At 39.8% G+C, this 23829-nt stretch overlaps 1 protein-coding gene across 1 annotated transcript; it reads right to left on the bottom strand.

The window, feature by feature from the left end:
• Positions 1-6465: 6465 nt before the first annotated feature.
• Positions 6466-23039, bottom strand: TNS4 (tensin 4). Its single transcript, XM_072111423.1, has 13 exons — positions 22871-23039; positions 20293-20808; positions 17384-17771; positions 16597-16991; positions 16423-16509; positions 15362-15475; positions 13693-13785; positions 13530-13607; positions 13261-13329; positions 12545-12713; positions 12378-12446; positions 8949-8975; positions 6466-8195 (listed from the first exon to the last, which is right to left on the bottom strand). The coding sequence occupies exons 2-13, from the start codon at positions 20771-20773 to the stop codon at positions 8054-8056; spliced, it is 2112 nt and encodes a 703-aa protein (XP_071967524.1). The 5' UTR covers positions 20774-20808; positions 22871-23039; the 3' UTR covers positions 6466-8053.
• Between the last annotated feature and the right edge of the window lie 790 nt (positions 23040-23829).

The raw sequence follows: 23829 nt of genomic DNA, 5'->3' as shown, positions 1-23829 counted from the left end.
GGTATAATTCACAGCCAGGAGTAGTTGGCATAAAATTCTGTGCCCGATGGAGATGAAAAGTCACCTGCTAATTGCTAGGTACCACTCCTATTTGTTCTACCTGAATAACCTTATACTTTTTGAGTCAACTATTGGCATATGTAGTGTCACTTAGTTTGTCAGTGAGCCACGTCTGCCTTCCAAAGTGGGTGAGTGCATGGATGTGGTTATCAGTTATTATGAGAGGTTTTCAACAATTTTTGATGGGGTTGGGTTAACTTTTTGAAAAATTTTGGTAATCTTTAATTTAGAGATGATCTAGTAATGTGATAAGGGGTAGTGAAACCCCAAGTTGTATTCTTACCCTAAGGTCCATGATCTTTTAGGTGCACACTTGTAAACAGAGATGAGATATTGCTAGTTTCTTCAATATCCAGTTAGTGGGTTCTGAATGCAGTGACCCCATTATGGACAACAATATGTGGAGTTGTATTTTGCATTCATTAAAATTTGATATCTGGTTTGAAGATCCTAAATGATAATTTGATCCTTATTTTGCTTTTAGTCAAGTTTCTCATTAGTCTCTTGCAGAGTCAGAGTCATGAACAATATTTGTGAAATGCTGATCCTGGCACGTTGATCCACAAAACAGCTGACCTTGGCTTTGCCTGTTAATTAATATAAAACCTAAAGGTCTGCACCAGCAGTCATGTGTAACTAGACATTTTCTTGTTTAGCAGAGAAGATGAATGGTCCATGTCAGACATGGTTTGGGTTCAAATGATGCCACATTCCCCCATGTCTGAAGGATTCAGCAATTTTGGAGGTAGCAACTATAAATGGACCAAGTGATCCGAGGACAGTGACATCAAGCAGCAATGAAAGAGTCTGTCCTATTTAAAATCTCAGTGCTCATATATAGCTTGTATTTTGTTATTGTTGGATGCTATACAATAGTTGTCGTTGTTGAAGATATGAAAATTGATCAGGTGCAATGGATCGATATGAGGCCAAATAAGTCAATATATATTAAGCAATGGATAGGTATGAGACCACTTTAGACAATATATATAGTTCAGAGCACTCTTAATAATAATTGCTTCTGAGTATTGATGAGTGGACCCGAACTGTGCGGAACTACCAGGATTGTAATGCTGCTCCTGTCAGTGAATACTCTGCACTAATACCTTGGTCATAAAGGGGCTCCTGTCAGTGAATAGTGTGCACTAATACCTTGGTCATAAAGGTGCTTCTGCAGTGAATAGTGCCCACTTATACCTAGATTGTAAAGGTGCTCCTGTCAGCGAATATTGTGCACTAGGTGCTGTTGTCAGTGAATATTGTGCAGTAATACCTAGATCATAAAGGCATTGTCACTATACAGATTGGTACTGCAGGTCTTTTAAAATGAGGAAAGCAGGAATTAAGGGACGGGGCATTGCCATGGCTGCTGGTGGTGGTGATGAAGCTGGTGCTGCAGGGAGAAGACGTTTTCCGTCTCTGCCTACTCCAAGTTTTCTGGTGCAAGTAGGCGTAGTGTACTGGTAGGCCCCTATAAGCTGAATTAAAGAGAACCCGTCAGGCAAAATAATCCCCTAAACTAAATATATTTTCATAAATTGCCATTAGAGAGCATTCCCTATATCCCTTCATTGTCCCTCTACATGCCTGTAAACTTAAGCAATGAGGTCCTAAAGTTGTATGCAAATGACCTGTGAGATGTCCAATGAGTCATTAGCATATTCAAGCTGTCCAGCTTATTCATGAGTGGGAGGCACAGCCGCACCCCCAGTGCTTAACTGACAGCCTGTATAATGCTGTGATGGCTGCTCCATGTGCTTGTTGGTGGCCACGCCCCCTGCAGCCTGTGTGTGTATATGAGAGATACAACAGTTCCAAGCAGCCATTTTATAGCAGAACATGTCAGGTACTTGTGTAGCTGATGTCTGTGTCTCTGTGTATTAGGAGGATGCAGCATGTCAGCAGATGCAGCATGTCAGCAGATACACCAGCAATGCTTTACTATACATTACACACAGAAATGAGCAGGGGGAGGAGAGGGGAGGGGTAACAGTAGTGACATCACTGTCTCTGACCATGTGACCAGCCTCATTTACATAATAAAGAAAAGATGATTTTGCAATGATTAATGTATGAATTGACTAGATAAAGGCTGTAATGGGATCCTTGTGAGCTGCTCCAAAAGGTAGAGGTGACCGGACAAGTGACACAGACCTGATGACAGGTGTCCTTTAAGTTGAGGCACTGGTCAATGGCAGACAGTGCCTCATCCACAGTTGGAAGTGCAGAGCCCTCCACTTCACCCGCCTTCAAAGTAGCAAAGCCAATTCACCGCCAAGTCATGTAGCAGTGACTCTTGCTGTATGACTCTCCTGGGATACCATAACCCATCCATCAGGTAGATAACGTCATGGCAACTTCTCCTGATAATGACTTATCGGTGATGACATTTCCACATTCTGTCCCTAAAAATAATCTTATCAACATAATGTGCCCCCTGAATGTACATATCATATACTGTGACATTCCTATTTGGGCATTCCTACCTCCTCCCCCAGGATCTAGATGATTGGTAATACCTCTTTGTAATACTTGTTTTTGCTATTGCACTTTAGTACCTTTGTATCTTCTGCACTTAAACTGCTTTAAACCATTCTACTTTGCACTTTAATTATTATGTGGTACCCTTTATGACTTAATGCACTTTATTTGTTCTAAATACGCCATAGCATGACTAAATATTTATTATAAAATTATGAATACTTGAATACTGGGGGACCTGAGTTTTGACCCGTTTTGTGGGTTTTTAAATGTTTTTATTTATGTATTGTTGAACTCTAATAAAATTTATCTGTAATTTTGAAATTACATCTGCTTTCTCTCTTGAAATTTAAAATATACTGTGACACCTCAATATATTATAATGTATACTACCATATAGTTTACCCCTCATTTATTCATACTTAACTGCAAAACCTCCTCATTAATTTAGATAGCACATGCCCTCAGTATATAAGTAGCCCAGCACATGTCCCCAGTATATAAGTAGCTCAGCACATGCCTCTGGTATATAGGTAGCCCAGCACATGCCTCCAGTATTTATGTAACCAAGCACATGCCTTCAGACTAGCGCTTCGCCAAGGTAGATAGGTAGCCTAGAACATGCCCACAGTATAAATGTAGCCCAGTACATGTTCCCAGTATATATGTATCCCAGTACTTTCCTCTATAATATAAGGAGCACAGCACATGCCTTCAGTGTATATATATATACACTCACCGGCCACTTTATTAGGTACACCTGTCCGACTGCTCGTTAACACTAAATTTCTAATCAGCCAATCACATGGCGGCAACTCAGTGCATTTAGGCATGTAGACATGTTCAAGACAATCTCCTGCAGTTCAAACCGAGCATCAGTATGGGGAAGAAAGGTGATTTGAGTGCCTTTGAACGTGGCATGGTTGTTGGTGCCAGAAGGGCTGGTCTGAGTATTTCAGAAACTGCTGATCTACTGGGATTTTCACGCATAACCATCTCTAGGGTTTACAGAGAATGGTCCGAAAAAGAAAAAACATCCAGTGAGCGGCAGTTCTGTGGGCGGAAATGCCTTGTTGATGCCAGAGGTCAGAGGAGAATGGGCAGACTGGTCCGAGCTGATAGAAAGGCAACAGTGACTCAAATCGCCACCCGTTACAACCAAGGTAGGCAGAAGAGCATCTCTGAACGCACAGTACGTCGAACTTTGAGGCAGATGGGCTACAGCAGCAGAAGACCACACCGGGTGCCACTCCTTTCAGCTAAGAACAGGAAACTGAGGCTACAATTTGCACAAGCTCATCAAAATTGGACAGTAGAAGATTGGAAAAACGTTGCCTGGTCTGATGAGTCTCGATTTCTGCTGCAACATTCGGATGGTAGGGTCAGAATTTGGCGTCAACAACATGAAAGCATGGATCCATCCTGCCTTGTATCAACGGTTCAGGCTGGTGGTGGTGGTGTCATGGTGTGGGGAATATTTTCTTGGCACTCTTTGGGCCCCTTGGTACCAATTGAGCATCGTTGCAACGCCACCGCCTACCTGAGTATTGTTGCTAACCATGTCCATCCCTTTATGACCACAATGTACCCAACATCTGATGGCTACTTTCAGCAGGATAATGTGCCATGTCATAAAGCTGGAATCATCTCAGACTGGTTTCTCGAACATGACAATGAGTTCACTGTACTCAAATGGCCTCCACAGTCACCAGATCTCAATCCAATAGAGCATCTTTGGGATGTGGTGGAACGGGAGATTCGCATCATGGATGTGCAGCTGACAAATCTGCGTCAACTGTGTGATGCCATCATGTCAATATGGACCAAAATCTCTGAGGAATGCTTCCAGCACCTTGTTGAATCTATGCCACGAAGAATTCAGGCAGTTCTGAAGGCAAAAGGGGGTCCAACCCGTTACTAGCATGGTGTACCTAATAAAGTGGCCGGTGAGTGTATATGTATATATATACACACTGCAATATACACTCACCGGCCACTTTATTAGGTACACCTGTCCAACTGCTCGTTAACACTTAATTTCTAATCAGCCAATCACATGGTGGCAACTCAGTGCATTTAGGCATGTAGACATGGTCAAGACAATCTCCTGCAGTTCAAACCGAGCATCAGTATGGGGAAGAAAGGGGATTTGAGTGCCTTTGAACATGGCATGGTTGTTGGTGCCAGAAGGGCTGGTCTGAGTATTTCAGAAACTGCTGATCTACTGGGATTTTCACGCACAACCATCTCTAGGGTTTACAGAGAATGGTCCGAAAAAGAAAAAACATCCAGTGAGCGGCAGTTCTGTGGGCGGAAATGCCTTGTTGATGCCAGAGGTCAGAGGAGAATGGGCAGACTGGTTCGAGCTGATAGAAAGGCAACAGTGACTCAAATCGCCACCCGTTACAACCAAGGTAGGCAGAAGAGCATCTCTGAACGCACAGTACGTCGAACTTTGAGGCAGATGGGCTACAGCAGCAGAAGACCACACCGGGTGCCACTCCTTTCAGCTAAGAACAGGAAACTGAAGCTACAATTTGCACAAGCTCATCGAAATTGGACAGTAGAAGATTGGAAAAATGTTGCCTGGTCTGATGAGTCTCGATTTCTGCTGCGACATTCGGATGGTAGGGTCAGAATTTGGCGTCAACAACATGAAAGCATGGATCCATCCTGCCTTGTATCAACAGTTCAGGCTGGTGGTGGTGGTGTCATGGTGTGGGGAATATTTTCTTGGCACTCTTTGGGGCCCCTTGGTACCAATTGAGCATCGTTGCAACGCCACAGCCTACCTAAATATTGTTGCTGACCATGTCCATCCCTTTATGACCACAATGTACCCAACATCTGATGGCTACTTTCAGCAGGTTAATGCACCATGTCATAAAGCTGGAATTATCTCAGACTGGTTTCTTGAACATGACAATGAGTTCACTGTACTCAAATGGCCTCCACAGTCACCAGATCTCAATCCAATAGAGCATCTTTGGGATGTGGTGGAACGGGAGATTCGCATCATGGATGTGCAGCCGACAAATCTGCGGCAACTGTGTGATGCCATCATGTCAATATGGACCAAAATCTCTGAGGAATGCTTCCAGCACCTTGTTGAATCTATGCCATGAAGAATTGAGGCAGTTCTGAAGGCAAAAGGGGGTCCAACCCGTTACTAGCATGGTGTACCTAATAAAGTGGCCGGTGAGTGTATATTGCACAGCACTGCCTGTGTCCAGTAATCAGCAGTATTGTGACTTAAAGACACACATACTGCTGATTGCTAGAGAGTGCTGGAATGCCGCCCACAGGGTGAGAGGCCTACCCTACCATTGTCTCGGCCCTGAACAAGGCCACATGAAAGGTTATTGAGACATTGACATTTCTGTGTGGGAATACCCACCACTGTTGTTGGCATTTGTTTCAACTGGATGCTTCCTCTTAACTGCACTACTTTCATGATATAATATCACTGTAGTGTGAATATTTTAGAATTTTTTCCAACTTTTTGTGAGTAGTGTATATTTATTTGTGCTCTATGCTTTATTCACATTAAAGGACTTTAAGGCTTTCTGCACACTTTACGGATTCCGTGTGGATTGTATGTGCGGATTTTGGTGCGGAAATTCCATAGTGTAATACGGAAGCATTAAAGTGAAGGTGATTTGGAAATAGTCATGTAGCCTGTGCATGATTTCTCTGTGCAGAAAATAAAATAATGATCATCTCACTTTTCCTGTGAATCCTTGCAGATTTTTGCATGTGTTTTTTTACATTAAAACCATGGAATCTGCATCAAATCAAGCTGTATTAGATGCGCCTTTTCATCTGGATTGTCCTTGTGACAAGCTTTATGGAAGAATATTAATGTTGTAAAATCAAAGCCTAAACAGATATAAGTCCAATTAAAAAATATCACAAGCAACAAGGCAATGGCAATAGTTGTTTAATAACCGGAGATTAGTCAGTACAGGTCTATGCATCAGCCATAGAGAGGAAAAGAGATCTCCCATAACGGCAGGTACCTTAACTCCCCAAGCTTTCTATGTATCAGTGTATTGATCCTACAATATGTAAAATTATTTCTTCAAAGAGACACAATTATTCTGCAATGAACCCTTTAAAAAATATTTCACAAAATACAAAAATATAAATAATATAAATCCAGTAAATACGGTCCAACATGGACAAAGTGCATTGAGGCAAATATTAATGATATACAACTCTCTTCATCACAACAATCCCATATAATCCTATTTCTGACCTTTATTATTCATATTGATTTCTATGAATATCCAAATAAGATAATACAGCACAAAACTGAACTGTGGCAATGTGCAAGGCAGTGTAAATGGAGGCAACCCCTTTACTCCTTACATTGTAGCTTTACCCTAGAAGGAAATACCCATTAAATACTGTCAGTAGCCCTTTAAATAAGACTTTCTAGGAGAAGCCTGTACTCGGCAGTACTTCCATGATCCTGCAGACCAGATCACTATGCTCCTATGGTTACCAGTCTAAGAAACATATATATTGATATAGATCTATATAGTTAGCTAAAGAAAAGGAAAGAAGGGAAGGCTACTGAGAGACGTTACATCCCTTCACTTATATTAGGTGTTATGTATTATTCACAATAGCACCAAATGATATTTACCTCTGAAAATATCATATTGCAAGGCAGTGTTTAGGTTCAGTCAATGGTACAGTCACACCCCCTAGAGGAAGCGACAGCGAAACGCGCGTCGGGGTGCTGTGGCGGTGGTCAGACCTACTATCTTACAAGTGTTGGCTGCTCATTACACCCTGGTGGGTAATATTATTGGTTATAGCCTCATTGTGTATAAACTGGTGTTTGTAATTTTGGATGTATTTACATGTACTGCATTATTTATGACCACCGCCACATCTTTTGTGGTTTTTATGTGTGTGTTTTTAACTGTGTGTTTCTTTGATGGCCGATTTAATAAAGCTATATTGGAATTTTGAAGTAGTTATGTTCAGTTACTGAGGCATCCTATATACTCCCATTGGTATTGCTCAGTCAATGGTACAGGCCTGTGCCCCCAGATTGTCCAGAGGTGGAGCATGATAATTCCATTTACCTTTGGTCTATGGGTCTTCTGGATCATTGCCTTAATAGCTGCATCCAACACCTATGAGCAGTGTATGGCTGAGGTTCCTGGGGCCCACCAGATAAAATTATTCTGTGGGCCCACCCCACATCATCTCCCAGGGAATAGACTCTACAAATTAGGTATCTACTGCTGTATATATTGGGTCCAATAACAAGTTAGAGCCCGAGCCCACCGGAGGATCCTCTGGTGCTCTGGTGGGCCAGTCCGACACTGCCTATGTGCATGAAGATATTAACTGCTTTGGTTAGGATGGGAGGTCCAGACGATTGTCAAAGCAGGTTCACTGTCCATAAATTTTTGGACTCTATAGTTCCCAAGTTCTTAAATATATAGAAAACCATAAATATGAGTGATAGCAACTCTAGAGGAGCAATAAAGGATTACAGCCTCTCCTGCTTCTGTATTAAGTTTGTCAGATAACTGATAAGGGGTGAGGCAGGTTGAATGGCATCATATTCAGCAAATACATGGCACACATTGTCAGAAGGATCCGTTGGATTCTTTGCCACAAAACCGAAAATCCTAAAGAGGAAAAGAGAAATTAGACTTGTCAGGAGGAATACGGGATAGAAGAGACTACTTTCTCTGAACTCTCCTTTAATATATATATATATATATGAGCTGTGCAGAATTAGAAAGAGGTATCTGTTTATTTTTTTTTTCAGAAACAGCACCACTCTTGGTCATTGGTTGTATCTGGTATTGCAGTTAAGTTCTTTTCAATTGGACATAAATGGTGCTAAAGGTCCTGTGTTACGGGCTGACCACACTGCACGGATAAGATTCCTTGCATCTTATATAGCTATATCAAGCAAGGAATCCATGCTTCCTCTTTTAAACTGTGTTCAATTCCACTACAGCACTGCTGTTTAGAGGGGAAAAGCAGGGATTACTTGCATCCTATATCTATAAGATGCAAGGAACCATCTCCTTCTTGCTGTGTGGTGAGCCCATGACACAGTCCACCATATAAATCCACCATAAGAGGTAGATTCCTTTTCTAATCCTGGACAATCCCAGGTGGTAATAATGCTGGGATATCATGCATTGTCACACAGTCCGTCTAAAGTGCTCAATCCTTTGGCCCAGTGCTGGAGCAGGTATTTCTGAGTATTGAATTATTAAATAATTTGGAATGTGATGCAGATTGGCTGTTTATCTATATGACATAAAAATGATCGGAATAGTCTAACTTGAAACTTGGTGATTTTCATGGCTGGCCTAGCTATCAGAGATGAATAAGATTCAGCAGTTTTAGCTTACAAAGTGCCTTACCTGGATGGTCTGCACTGCTTCTGCCATCTGGAAATAAAGACACACATATGTAAGTATGACAGAGCCCTCTACTGGTAGCTACATGAATTACATCCTTTACAATGTCCTCTTTGAGAAATAACTTTGTTAGGGTTTATTGTTATGTTATTTTAAGAACTAAATTGTTAGCTTGATAATAAACCCAAATGTATAATAGTAGCTACAAAGACACAATGTTATTTGTTCTGTTCTATCATCAACTGGATAAACATGTTACCAATTTCAGGCCTTCTCATGTGCACAAATCATATATCAGAGAATTTACAAATGCCTGGCACTTTTTCACTTTACCCTATCTATTAAAAATGGAACCCACCTCACTATTAACAGGCATACTCAGCCCAGTCAAGTGTGCACATTACAATTTCGAGGCCACTGTGGGATGACTTGTGTCTTGTGGTTTATCCCCAACATATGGAATCAGGGTCACATCAATAGACTCCCATAATATGATATAATAATATTCTTATATAACAATATACAATTATGCAATCGTGTAACATAATAGTTCTGTCTGACAAGTTTAATTCCTGACAAGTTTTGACTTTTATCTGATGTTTAAGGTACCATAAGAGGCCCCAAAAGACATGTGTCAAATCATGTAGTAATACTGAAGAGGGGGATCACTACTGAACATAACTGGGTAAAAATGCTACTATTTGATGATATCCAGAGGTATCAGACATTACGCAGATTACACTAGAGCAAATAACACTGAGAAAGTGCATGTTTTTTGTTTGTATAGAGAGTCTATGGAGTTGTGACCTTTTTATTTCCAATTTTATATCACATGTATCATAGGTCAGGGTGCGGCAAATTGAGCATTTCCACAGGACCCCCTGTCTTAAAGGGGCCCCCCTGCATGTGGACTTTTGTGGGCAGTAAAAAGTAATGACACAGGCATCTATCTCATATCTATCTACTACAAAAAGTAGAGTTCAAGTCCGCACGGCTTTATGGAACCCCTAAGGAGGGGGAGGTGCAAAGCCCGTCAAGGTCCTGGCTTGGTCCTTATGCAGATACAAATTGGAAAAAGCGAGCAGTACTCCAGAGGTGGAATTCAAAAGTTGGTGATTTTTATTGAGGCAAATGGCAACGTTTCGGTGTTGGACACCTTTTTCAAGCCAGAGGCCGCTGCTCGCGTTTTCCAATTTCTATCTATCTATCTATCTATCTATCTATCTATCTATCTATCTATCTATCTATCTGTCTATCTATCATCATTCTAGTTATCTATATGTAATCTACTTTATGTATATGTATCTATAAATCTATCACCTATCTATAAATCTATATAATCTTTCATATTTATCTTCCATCATCAATCTCCTATTACCTGTCTATCTCCTATAACATTCTCCTACAGCCCAATATTACAGATACTCACCTACTACTGTGTGTAACTACAAAGTGTTATTATTGTGCAGGGCTAAAGGAGCCTCTTACTGACTGTGACTGTTCATAAAACAGTTTTATTTTGGGGCCCCACTTTTAGTTTTGCCCAGGGCCCCTAGGTTTGGAATGGGGATGTGACATAATGTAAATGGAAGATGACAGGGTGATGCACAGTAGTGTAACGCTGCCTAAGCACACAGTCTGGTGGGAGATTACTCACAGCTTGTTCATTTACTTTCCCTCCAGCTATTCTTTGTTAAACATTGTGTGATGTGTCGGACCCCACCCTTACCATGTCCCAGCAAGTTCCTCGGATTACAAACCAGAACTGCTTACCCCATCATCATAATTATACCTCTAGATTCAGTTTTTTAGGACAAATAACATTGTGCCTCATCACAAGTTCTGTCATCCAGCTCTTGCTACATCAGTGCCTCAATGAGGCATATCTCAGCTATCTGCACCAGTGCACCACACCTCAGTACTCAGGAGAACTCCCTGCATCAATACGCCTGTTTACATAGTAACCCTTTGTCCCGAATACGAGACATCATTCTTAGGTTTCCAGCACTTATCCGGTAAAGGTTTCTTTTCTGACAAAGAGGATAGATTTGCTCCGATGCAATTTCCTGCCTGAGACGTGCGTTACAAAAGTTGTCCCACACAACAAAATCTGATTTGAGACTGGCCCAATACTGGGGTCTTCTTTAGTACTTCTGGTTGTACACAGTAAAGTGGTAATATTACAGTAATGTGTAATAGTATTTTATTACTATTTTCTTCTATGTATAGGGATATTATTTGTACCTGCACAGATGTATAGTGGTATTATTTGTGCTCTGTATAGTGATATTATGATTTTGCTGTACAGTATAATAGTATTTAAAAACTGTGTATTAGTTGTGCTCTGTATGATGGTATTATTTGGATCTTGTAAAGTAGTATTATCTGAGTACTGTTTTGTGGCACTATGCGTGCAATGCATGCCCATATAGTGATATACTTTGTGCTCTATGGTGAGTTCACAGTGTAGTGGTATTATTTAATAATTCTTAATAAGAATTCTTTATTTATATAGCCCACACAGATTACACAGCGCTGCACAAAGCATGTCAAATTGGTCCCCGTCTCCATGGGGCTCACAATCTAAACAACCTAACAGAATGTTTTTTGATTGTGGGAGGAAACCGGAGTACCCGGAGGAAACCAATGCAAACATAGAGAGAACATACAGAGCCCCAGCGCGGCAAGGCAGAAGTGCTACCCACTCAGCCACTGTGCCTCCCCATTTAACCACAAAAAAATAGTATTTGAGCACTGTGTATTAGTATTAGTTGTGCTCCATATGATCATATTATTTTGAATTTGTAAAGTAGTGTTATCTAAGCTTGTGTTACACTACGCTTGTAATATGTGTGCACTGCATGGCCGTAAAGTGATGTTATTAGTGCACATTATACGTGTATTATTTGAGCACTGTCAAGTTGTATTATTTGTGCTTTTTATGATGATATTATTTGTGCCCTGTGTGCTGTATTGTGGTATTACTTGTGCTATGTATAATGGTTTGTGTATAATTATTTGAGTAGTGTATAGTAGTATTATTTGTGTACGGTGGATTAGTATTATTTTGACACCGTACCATGGTGTTATTCATGCTCTGTACAATGGTATTATTTCAGCAATATGTATTAGTATTACTTTTTATAAAATAATTATTTGTCCTCTGTATAATGGCATTATTTGTGCACAGTATTGTGCTAGTATTTGAACACTGTATACGGATAAATGAATATGGCTCTGTATAGTTTTATTTCTTTTGTACTATAGAGCTATATATTTGCAGGTACTGTACAGACCTGAATGGCACGCTTGTGGGCTCATGTTCAGTCATTTTTAAACCTGTAGTAACACATACTCCTTTCCAGTTCTTCCTGTACTATTAATGTTACTTCTTTTCAGTCTGACATTACATGTGTTTTTCAGATCACTTACTTCCTGTGCTCAGGATCCACACTACAAAAGCTGAGGGATGTTGCTGGATAGTGACGTCTGAAAAATAATCTGGAAAGAGAAGGACAAGAGATTTGTCAGTCTGGCCAGTCACAAGAAGGAAAATAAAACACAAAATATTGAAATCATGGTATTGGGGAAATTCTTACTTGCGTTGAACATCAGTTAAGATGACACCTTGATCTGCGGCTTTGAAGTGAACTATGGTCGGCACAATGTGGTTTGCTCCTTCGAAAGTTTTGGTCACGGCTTTTTGGATAGCGCTGGATCCTGTAAGGGTCTCTGTGCTGACTGAGTTCAGGTACAAGACATTGCATGCTGGAGGAAATACAAAATGTAGGTTAACAACCTTCAGACATAGGGTGACAGTAGTACATCTTAAAGGGAACCTGTCAGTAGAAATGACCTAATAAACCAGTAACAGCATGGTGTCAAACAGATTAACACCAGATCATTTCTTTCATAGCCAAGTGTGGTGGCATCATCAAGAAAGTCAACTTTAAAGCGAGATGTAAATTGGTTGTATAAAGTAACGGAGGCAGAAACTTTATCACGGAAGTCAAGCTCTCCCCGCATCAGAATACCTACTCTGATGTTCCTTTATCCAGTGGCAGAACTAATCAGTTCTACAGAAGTCTGATGCATGATAGCAGTTTCAGTAGAGGGGTTTTCTGAGTTGGAGAGACCTTGACCTTAGTATTAATTAAACTGACTTTACACAACACATTTACACCATGCTTCAAATGTTTTCTGGATGAAGTCACCACACTAGACAATGAGAAAAACTTGAACTGGAAGGTGTTAATCTGCTTTAAATGGTGATTTGATCGTTCCCATGGTCACACATTTGGGCACTTTCACTCACCTGCTGAACTATTAAGCTCACAAGCTCCATCCGGGGAAGAATCTGGACTGCTGTCACAATCATTTTGAGCTGCATGGGAAAAAAATCATGGTTACTACACTTTATTTAAATGATTTTAGTGGTATATTCCTTTTCCCCTGGTGATATACTTGGTGATAGCAGGCTAAGCTGCCATACTACAAACAGTCATGCAAAAGTGGTGTTTCCCTTTAAATTTGAAACAAGGAAGTCATCCTAGTTCATTTGCAGAGACAATAGATAGAACATACCTCTACATGGAATGAGCAGCTTGCATGGTAACGATAAGGGGGTAATGGTGTGCTGATATACCAATGCAGGAAGACTTCCTAAAATTAGACATTAGACATTTTCAGAAATAATGCCTACATACATAACGTTCAAAATAAAATCAATTGGGCAACAAAAGCTTACCAAAATATGGCTCATCTGACGCCCCCTTCAAATGTACACCTCTAGCCGATGATTCAATCAGGAAATGGCGGACAAGTTCATTGGTCTCATTACCTGTCAATAAAGAAAATATTTGATTTTACACCATAACATTTGTCAGAAGAGATTTGTGAAGTGTAAAATGATGGTACAATTTGCATGGCGCAGTAATTGTGGGAGCATAAACACTGTATGGTTATGTATCTGGGACAATGCGGCCATGTTATTGTGTGTTTGGATGATTTGATCATCACCCTGTAGGTATAGAACATGCAGAGGCATTGGTTAATCAGACTTTGGTACACAGAAACATGAGAACATATGGCGCTAGGCCCCAGGCACCTTAAATTATGCCTTTAGTTACCTTTACATATGTTCTTTGCAGACAATGGGAAAACTGTTGTTACAATGGACTTAGCAGGTATTAATGTCCTATGGCAGTGGTGGCGAACCTATGGCACTGGTGCCAGAGGTGGCACTCGGAGCCCTCTCTGTGGGCACCCAGGCCATCACCCCAGCATGAAGTTCACCAGACAGGACTCAAAGAATCTTCCTATAGAATCTTCCTAAAATGATGGGCTAATTTGCCCTCCTCCTTTCAACTGTGTTGGTGACCTTAGGAGGCTGAGCAATTGAAAGTTGTCAAAGAACAAGGAGACATAAATTACTGCTTAAATTGCTGTGGTGGCACTTTGCAATAAATAAGTGGCTTTTGGATGAAGTTTGGGCACTCCAGCTCTAAAAGGTTCGCCATCACTGTCCTATGGAATTCATTGGAATAATTAGGCACATACAATGTATTCCCAATAGTAGCAGATTGGTGAACTTCCAGGACATGAATAGGTGAGGCACCATGAGTCACTTGCTGTGATACAATGGGGGACCCTTGCCAAAGTTCTCTTTATACTTTCACCATTCTCAATGATGAATGAATAATGTTATCAGACTGTACTTGCACATATTTCATTTTATTCAACTGAGTTCAAAAGACTCTTTGTACAACATAAAGGGAAACTGTATATGTATGTGTAACTTTAGATATACTAAGCTCATAAAATATGGAAAATGTGGAAGAATGCCAGATATCCAACCCCCGCTATTGACAATAATTCCAGTAATTACACATTATTCCCTATCCACAGTATAAGGGTTTTGTCTGATCATTTGGGACCCAACCACTAGAACTCAAGTAATGGTGAGAACTGTGGTCCCGTTTGACCATTCAGTTTTGTGAAACTACTATAGAAAGCTGAGCTCTGCACCTTGGTTCTCATTAGAAGTCCAGTTGGATGATTAGAGTAACAGGCCATACATGGAGCACAGAGGATCCTCGTTCTCATGATCAGTGGACTTCCAAGAGGTTCCACAAAATGTAAATGAAATAAATTGTAATAACTATAATCCCAACAACTTCTGCAGCTACCAGAATGCAATTGATTCCTAAGATTCCCATATTTACGGCCGCAGGCAACTATTTTATCGCTTTTTTATGGTTGGAATTGGAGCTCTTTATAATAAAAATGGCTATCCACCCATATATATATAATTACCTACTGATAATTGGTCAACCCCTTGGCATAAATCCCAATAATGGGATAGAGCACTCTAACTAATATATTCATACAAAGTGGGCACATGAAAGCAAACCAACCTGTCTTTACTGGCATTCCAGGAACCTTCACAGCCAAACCAAAGCATCCACGGTAGGAGGTGCTGTCTCGGATGATGAATGCTCCTGGCTCCTTGTCTTTCAGTAGCTCAATAGCTGTGATTAAATAAAAGAAAATCTATGATTAAATTCTCTTGGTCCCTTGGACAATACATCTGTTCTCTCACTAGGTTTCACACTTTCAAAAAGTATCATGCCCAAAATGGTCTATTTTTTTATCATGTATTTGCCTGCTGTTCAAATGATGTCCATACTTTTGGTAGTAAATCTAATTTAGGCCTAGAAAATGGTATGGCTTTTAGTATTGTTACAGGCAAGATAATGAAGGGATGGCTTCAGTGATAGCCATGCACCTGAGGTAAGGACAAAATGTTCCCTAAATAATGTTAAATAATAACTATGGTGATTGTGATAATTATGATCCTTAAAGGAAACCTACCACTTGTAGTGGCAGGTTTCTGATGGAAATACCGGGGACCAGCTCAGGGTGAGCTGGTGCCGGAGCTTATTTTCGTTAGTGTTTTAAACCGCGGTATCGCGGTTTAAAATACTTTTTAAACTTTATAGCCGGCGCAGGCAGGTACGCGCTCGGCGCTTACCGTGCGCGCGGCTACATAGGAAGTGAAGGAGAGCCGCGCACATGGTAAGCGCCGAGCGCGTACCTGCATGCGCCGGCTATAAAGTTTAAAAAGTGTTTTAAACCGCGATACCGCGGTTTAAAACACTAACGAAAATAAGCTCCGGCACCAGCTCACCCTGAGCTGGTGCCGGGTATTTCCATCAGAAACCTGCCACTACAAGTGGTAGGTTTCCTTTAAGACAAATTGACTTGTGTTGAAGTTTTAATAGTTAGTGGAACTCAAGCGAACATTTTCTAAGAAAGAGCGTCACAAGACACTGTTCTGCTTTCCATACGTAATTTATATCCTCTTTCTTTGTTATTTTGCATAACCCGTACAGTCACAAGCCACATCCTACTTCAACTTTGAAACAGGAAGTCATAATTGATGATTATGCACAGAAGATATTGGACATCAATCTACCTTGGTCTCTTGTCAGGTTGGGTTTAAACCATTGCTTAGAAGTGTCCACTACAAACTTCATTCCAGGCTGTCCATCTTTTTTGGTACCTATATAAATAATACAAGTATAAAAATACATATTTTGTCTGTTTATTGGTAGGGCATTTCAAAAAAGAGAAATAATATTGTACTCACTGTCTATACATGTTGGGATTGAAGATTCAGATGCAGTTTTGTTAAAACTTGAAGATCTTCTTTGCTTATTTCCACCAGGAAATTGTCTAGAAGACTTGGGAGAGATGTTCTCATCTTCTGGGCATTGACATCCATTAACCAAAAGAATAGGGATGTCCATGGTGGAGCTGTTGACTGATGGTGGACAACTGTTGGCATGGCTCTTTGTAGAAGAACTAGGAGATGTCTTGAAATGGCCAAAACTGCTATTGTGGTCAAAGTAATGTATATGTGCAGCAGGTGACATGACAACAGGGCTGTTTAGATTAGAAAATGACCCTTGTGAGCCAAAAGGACTTTCTGTCAACCTTGAATCAAAGTGGCCATCGGTATCATCATATTGCAAAGAGTTGGTGCTGTTTCAACAAAAAGAGAACATCGATAAGTATATAACATACAATATGGAAATACAGCTGGTCCTTAGGAGCTGGGTGGGTACAGCACATGTGTAGTGAAGTCAAGGCATTATCCCGGCTTTACTGGCATGGGATTTTCTCATGTGAGTCTGATGTGTATCATTGGACTCACATCTAGGTAAGTATAAAAGTTTATCATTTTTATTTTTTGGCATTTAAAGTAAAGTCGATTTGGAGCCTAAAGCACAAATCCATAAGGACCTGTAGTTGGTTTAGGGTCCCAAATCAACCAGACAGGTCTTATGTAAGGGAAGGTCCTAACGTAACTTAAAAACATTCATCTATTTAAATATAATACATTTAATTAAATATTATCATTCTATTATGCCTACCTTCCCAAAATATAACTGGTGTCTGACCCAGGGCTGGTAGACAAGATAGAGGCTTCCCTGGTGCGGAAAGAAGGTCTTGTTTGATATAAGGCATCTGAGCCATATGATGTTGATATGATCTGTTTTTCCTGATTTGACCTTTGATGTGGAATAACAATGGTTTCTGTAGCCTTGTGAGATCCTACATTCGAGGGATGTTTGAAATGATCATTGAATGCAAGTGACTGTGGCTCACTCAAAATAAGGCTACCACTGGGGCTGATGTTTTCCGACTGAGTTCCACGAGCAATCAAGATGCCTTCAGCTCTTTGGATGGGACTTGAAGATCTTTGCATATTTTCACGATGACAAATCACTGTTTGTGGAATTACTCCAGCACACTTTATCTCTGTGAAAAACATTACAAGGGGTTAACTTAGAAAATCCATCAATATCTTTTCACTCGTAAAGTTGTAAAATCTTATAAACCTTATTAAGGCAACTGGAAAATAGTATTTATGTCGTAGTAATGATGTTCTGTAAACCTTCTAGGCATAGACTAGATGAATAACCATTGATGATCACCAAAAAAATTAGTTTGAATAGCTGGGATATGTAAATTTTCTAGGAAGGGCCACCCCCTGAAAAAAGGAGTATAGAAATAAGTGCCTTAGAAAGATCCTTAATTGGTATGGTTTGGTGAATTTCCTTTTACTTATAAGTTATTGACCACTACTTATTGACCACTACTCGAGCTTCCTCATCCCAGTAGGGTCAACTCAACCATCTTCTTACTCATAACATACACTATTACCTTCTATTGATCTTTCTTACTGTAGCCATAAACTTGGATGTAAAGTTAATTTTTTTAGGGATAACTTTTTATTTTAAGGCAAACATTTGGAGTGCAGATACTGTAGATCCCTGCAGTGTTGACTTTTATGTTTTCATTGTATAACCTCCAAATGTAGCCTTCTTAGCTAAACACGCAAACCAATGGCTCTAATCCTACACTGTCTACACATCCTTTGACATCATGGTCCACTCCTGCCCCTGCAGGCATAAACCTGGGATGTGATGGCTCTCATGAGGATCTAAACATAAAGACATACACTTTTAATAGCATATGCCGCCTCACTGGGCTGGTCTGATTTAATCAGAACAAGCAAGCCTTCCAGGCATCACATTTCATAAGGATCACAAATACAACAAGTTAGTACTGCGCCTCTGCTCATATTTTCTGCCAAGCCCTCGGGAGGCTGTATAATTTGTTTGTTGAGTCTGGCAGTAGACTAGTAGTAGATTTAAAATCGAAAAACATTTTTTCCAAAGCCACATGAAATGTATTATTCAGTGGTAGCATCTCAAGGGGGGTCCATTACAATGTGCACAAAAGAAAACGTGCAAATTTCTCTTCTGGGCTCTTCTTATCTAAAACATGCATAAATTTGACTGGTATTTGTTGACTAAGATAGGATTGCAAACAATTTCCAGGAGTGACCAGTATATATTTTGGCCTGTATTCTACATTTCAAGATTTGAATATGTATTGTTCCTCTCGCAACTGAATATACGTAGCATATCTTTTATTCTGTTCCCATGGAAAATGGTTTTTAAGCATGGTGCTAAATAGTGGTTGTTGAATTATAGCAATTTAAAAGTCATCCCAACACTGGTACACAAGAAGGTGGACAAAAACCTGTTCCTATTGATTTCAAGACATCAAGTATATCAGGGCACAAGCCCCTTTTTCAGATATGTCTTATGGCCAGTAAGAAGTAATTGAATTAAGGACATCTGAAATCTAGTTGGCAAGCACTGGTGTCAGGTTTGCTTCCAACCTTGTGAGTCCCTGGTTTCTAGTGTCCGTATGATAGTCCTATAAAACTTTCCCGACACCTGCAGCTACCCGAGACAATTACTGACAATGTATTTTAATGCATTTACTATTGTTGTGGCCTTACATAGAATTCTATCTAGCATAAAATGATATTTCCCTTTAGAGCTTAGCACCATTGGTTCTTCCTTTTCAGCTATCCAACATTGGGGTTGCATTACAAGGGACTCTCGTTCTATGTATGGTAGAACATATTGTCTGACATTCCAGAATAGAAACTGTTAAAGAGTCACTGCTGCTTAAAATTATTTCGAAAATTAATGTTTGGGGGAATTTAAGAAACGTTGTAAAATATCTTATCAGGGAAAAGTGCCCTTATCCCCTCTTATTAGACATTATCCAGCTTGATAAACTGCTCTGTCCTCTGCTCAGATCTGACTTTAGCGAAGACAGATCCTATTTTATGGGGCATATTTACCGTATATACTCGAGTATAAGCCGACCCAAGTATAAGCCGAGGCCCCTAATTTTACCACAAAAACCTGGTAAAACCTATATTTTTTTACTCGCGTATAAGTCGAGTTTGGGTTTTCAGCACATTTTTTTGTGCTGAAAATCTAGGCTTATACTCGAGTATATATGGTACTTACCCGGTCCATTCACGATCCAGCGGCACGTTCTCTGCGGTGGATTCGGGTCTTCGGGCTATTCATTAAGGCAGTTCCTCCGACGTTCACTAGGTGCCGCTGCTGTGCTGAAGTCCCCCGAGGTCTGCCGGAGTTCACGATCGGTTGCAGGTAAGCGCGTATCCAGCGATCCTTTTTTTTTTTCCTGCAGGTTTTACCAATTCTGGGCCTTGTACATTTAAAGAAATTGTATTTTAGACAAATATCTTACTGTTATTTCCTCCAATAATATTCATGTGGCCATCTCAATACTCATCTTTCTGAAATTAGATATAAGCAATAAACTAAGCAGTTTAGCAGGCAGGATATATGTCTGCCTGAACTATTTCTATACAATATGAATTTGAAATTACAGTAAGTCTTGGACACAAGTGTTATCATTTAGCTTTACCTTATCAATTCCTTACCTGGAGGACTTGTCACTTTGGTAGTCACTGGTCTAGAAGGGGAAGGGTCACGTTTTTTCTTAATCAAATCAGAGTTGACAGGTAAAGGTTGGAAGGTTGGATCAAGTTGTAAAATGAGTTGATTCAGATTGTCTATGGAAATGTCCAGCGACGGAGATAAAGGATCTCCTCCATTACAGACCTCAACCTCTGATGGTTGCTTTACATTTACTGATTGAATACCATTATTTCCTGGTAAGGGCTGGTGGACCTTCATTGGCGCTTGTCTACCATAAGGAATTGTGTCAGGCAACCTGTGACCATTTACTTGATGTGATGTCATCTGTCCGACATAGCACTCAGAAGTATAATAGGAACATTTTGAGTTAATTGAGATCCCTTTGGGATGAACAACTTGTCTGAAGCCACTGATTTCATCTTTGGGTGCCATGCAGACCGTCTGTCCAACTCGTAACACATGGTTGGGGATCACTTGGGACATTGTGTTTTGAGTTATTCTTTGCTGAGAAAATAATTCTTGAAAAGAAAAAGAAAAGTGACTTATTCAAAAAGCTAACAATTTCTGGAATGACTTATAATTATCTATTAACAGGAAAACCATAATATAGGCCCACCTATCATTATGATTTACTAATTAGTCTAAATCTATCCATCTATCTATTTAAAATTGCACAAACAGACCCAGTTAGGCTACGTTCACACGGATGTATGAAAACGGCCGTATCCGTACCGTACCGTTTTTTTACGGATTACATACGGCCAGATTCATATCAATGGACAATACGTCTGACCATTTATATTGCCATTGTTAACTCCGTTCCGTACCGTACCATATACTGGCCGTATAAAAATATAGAGCATGTCCTATTTTCTCCCGTATTTCAGTTCCGTATGCCCTAGAAGTCTATGGGGACGTATAAAATACGGGTTACATGCATGCTGCATACGGATGAAAAACGTCACGTATATACGGCCCGTAAATACGGGACTGGAGAAATCATACGGTCGTGTGAATGTAGCCTTAGTGAAAAAGTGATATTTTTTTTCCACCACACACATTTAATGGAATGAAGAACCACTTCAGTTTTGCACTACCTGGGAGTGCTGCCAATTTCTACAATTTTACTTATTAGACTCTTTACTGGTGAGAGGATTAGGATATCACTCTATTTAATTCTAGACTGCGCTGCTGTTTTTGGATTTTTATTTATTTTTATATCTATCCCTACTTTATGTAAAATGTAACACACAATCTATAATATAATTACACTTAACATGATACAAACATAAGTGAACTTTTCATATACATATCGATCCTGCATAATTTTGACTCACGTGCAATGTCTTTAATTTATTAGGGCCATCGGTTATCTAAAGCTTATACTACACTGAACAGTGGGTTCCTTCCAAAACCCAAACCATGGGAAGATTCTTGATGTCCATGTTTAAGGGTACTTGTCAGATCTAGGGCCACATATTAACTAAACATATAGCCACATAGTTGTAGTGCCTGAATCACACACATTTCTTTCTTGAAAATACCTTTGGCCTGTATGCAGAGAAAACTGTATTACTATTATTATTATGTTATGAAAATGATAATATCAGTGCAACATGGCCTTGTCCAATGTACCCTTTCTTGCCCAATTTTCAGGGGAGTGGTAGTTGCAATGGTGCAATGCATCGATTATTATGATACAAATAAATATTAACATTTCCTTTGCATTGAAGACATCAATTTTTGGAAGAAATCAGCCATATTTACTAATTCCTTACATCTCCTTCACCAATAACTTGATGGAACTTTATGTTCTTTTTTTCAATGTTTGTATTTGTATAGAAAGAAACCACTTTGTTGATTTAGAATAGAATAGAATAGAATAGAATGCTTTATTGATATTCCCTACTATTGATGCATGCTGCTGCAAATAAAATGTATGTATATGACTCCATCATTACAGAATATAAAAAATGTGGATTAGCATATGGAAAATCTGCTGTGGAATAAATTAAACTTGACCAGCATGGGAGTTGACATGAGCTGGAGTTTTACATTCTACTGTGGATCCAGAGCAAATCAGTTTTAAAATCATACTGTTTCTGTAGTATTTCAGTGCTGGTTCTGCTGAGACATCTGCACCACATGTAAATAGCCTAAAAGTCTTATTTCCAGTGTCACCATGGAGACAAATACATACATACATACATACACAAACTAGTAAATGATTTACTTTTAAGTTATTAAATATTAATTGCTTACAGAGGATTCATACTCTTTAAAGCACATAGTAATATAGAATTAAGATAGATGATAAATGTCAGATAATAAAGTATTAACCCTCAATGAATATTTACAATTCCAATAGCCTATATGATTAACTTCCAGAATATTGGAATTTTTCCAAATTGTATAAAACAAGTGATACAAAAAATTAAAATGTAACTGTAGTTGTATCAATAAATAATATATAACTCTGTATTCCAATATTACATATAACATATATTTCTGTATCCGCATATTGAATTAGACTATATATGACATACTGTACATAGAAATAAATATATATAATTTACTTACCTTTATATTACTTGAGCTGTATGTTCAGTGTTACACAGTAGCTGTCTATGATATATCTGTGAAAGTTCTGCCTTGCAGGTTGTATATATAGAAGAAGCAGAAGTTACACCCTTTAATTGCTGACAAAAGTCAAAGATCAGATCAACCCTTGTGTCTGTCCCAGCCTGGCTGGGAGGAACAGTGTTAACTTTTCCGCCTACAGTCTATGAGTCTCCCTTTTGCCTGTAGGCGACACATGTATACACCCTTTTGCTGATGGAGAAGGTGTGAAACCTCTGCACTTAATGCTGACGTCAGATTCCTGTCCTATGCAATCCAGGCTACTTGGAAACGAAAACAGAAAATACACAGAGTAGTGTCAGGAACATGCCCTGCAGTATTCTTCAACCCTACAGGTGCATGCTGGGCATCATAGTCTTTTATAAGCTGGAGACGTGTACTTAAGGACTAATACCCTAAAGCAGTGATGGCGAACCTTTTAGAGACCAAGTGCCGAAACTACAACCAGGACCCACTTATTTATCGCAAAGTGCCACCACAGAAATTTAATTTGTGATTTATACTCCCTTCTCTGTCACAGCTTTAATTGATACCAGCACCTGAGGACACCAATAAAGCAGAAAATAGAAGAAATTTGGATGTTCATTGTAGCTTCCCTCCAGGGTCTAATAAACAGGAAGAATTGTCAGGGCTGGAGCAGGAGCTACAATGATGATCCAGATCTGTCCACACCTTCCCATTCCTCCAGTAGTCCCAGGTAGCACTGTCACTTTAATATAGCTCTGTGCACAGCAAGTCCTGGGCTGTCTGGGACTGCAGGAAGATGCCAGGAGTCCTCTCTGGTGATGGCCTGAGAGCCCACAGAAAGGGCTCTGAGTGCCACCTCTGGCACCAGTGCCATAGGTTAGCCACCACTGCCCTAAAGTATAGGGATCTAAGGAGCCTTACTTCCAGGGAAG

Source organism: Engystomops pustulosus, chromosome 6 (assembly GCF_040894005.1).
Source record: "Engystomops pustulosus chromosome 6, aEngPut4.maternal, whole genome shotgun sequence".
NCBI lineage: Eukaryota > Metazoa > Chordata > Amphibia > Anura > Leptodactylidae > Engystomops > Engystomops pustulosus.
This window is presented reverse-complemented; position numbering and strand designations above follow the sequence as displayed.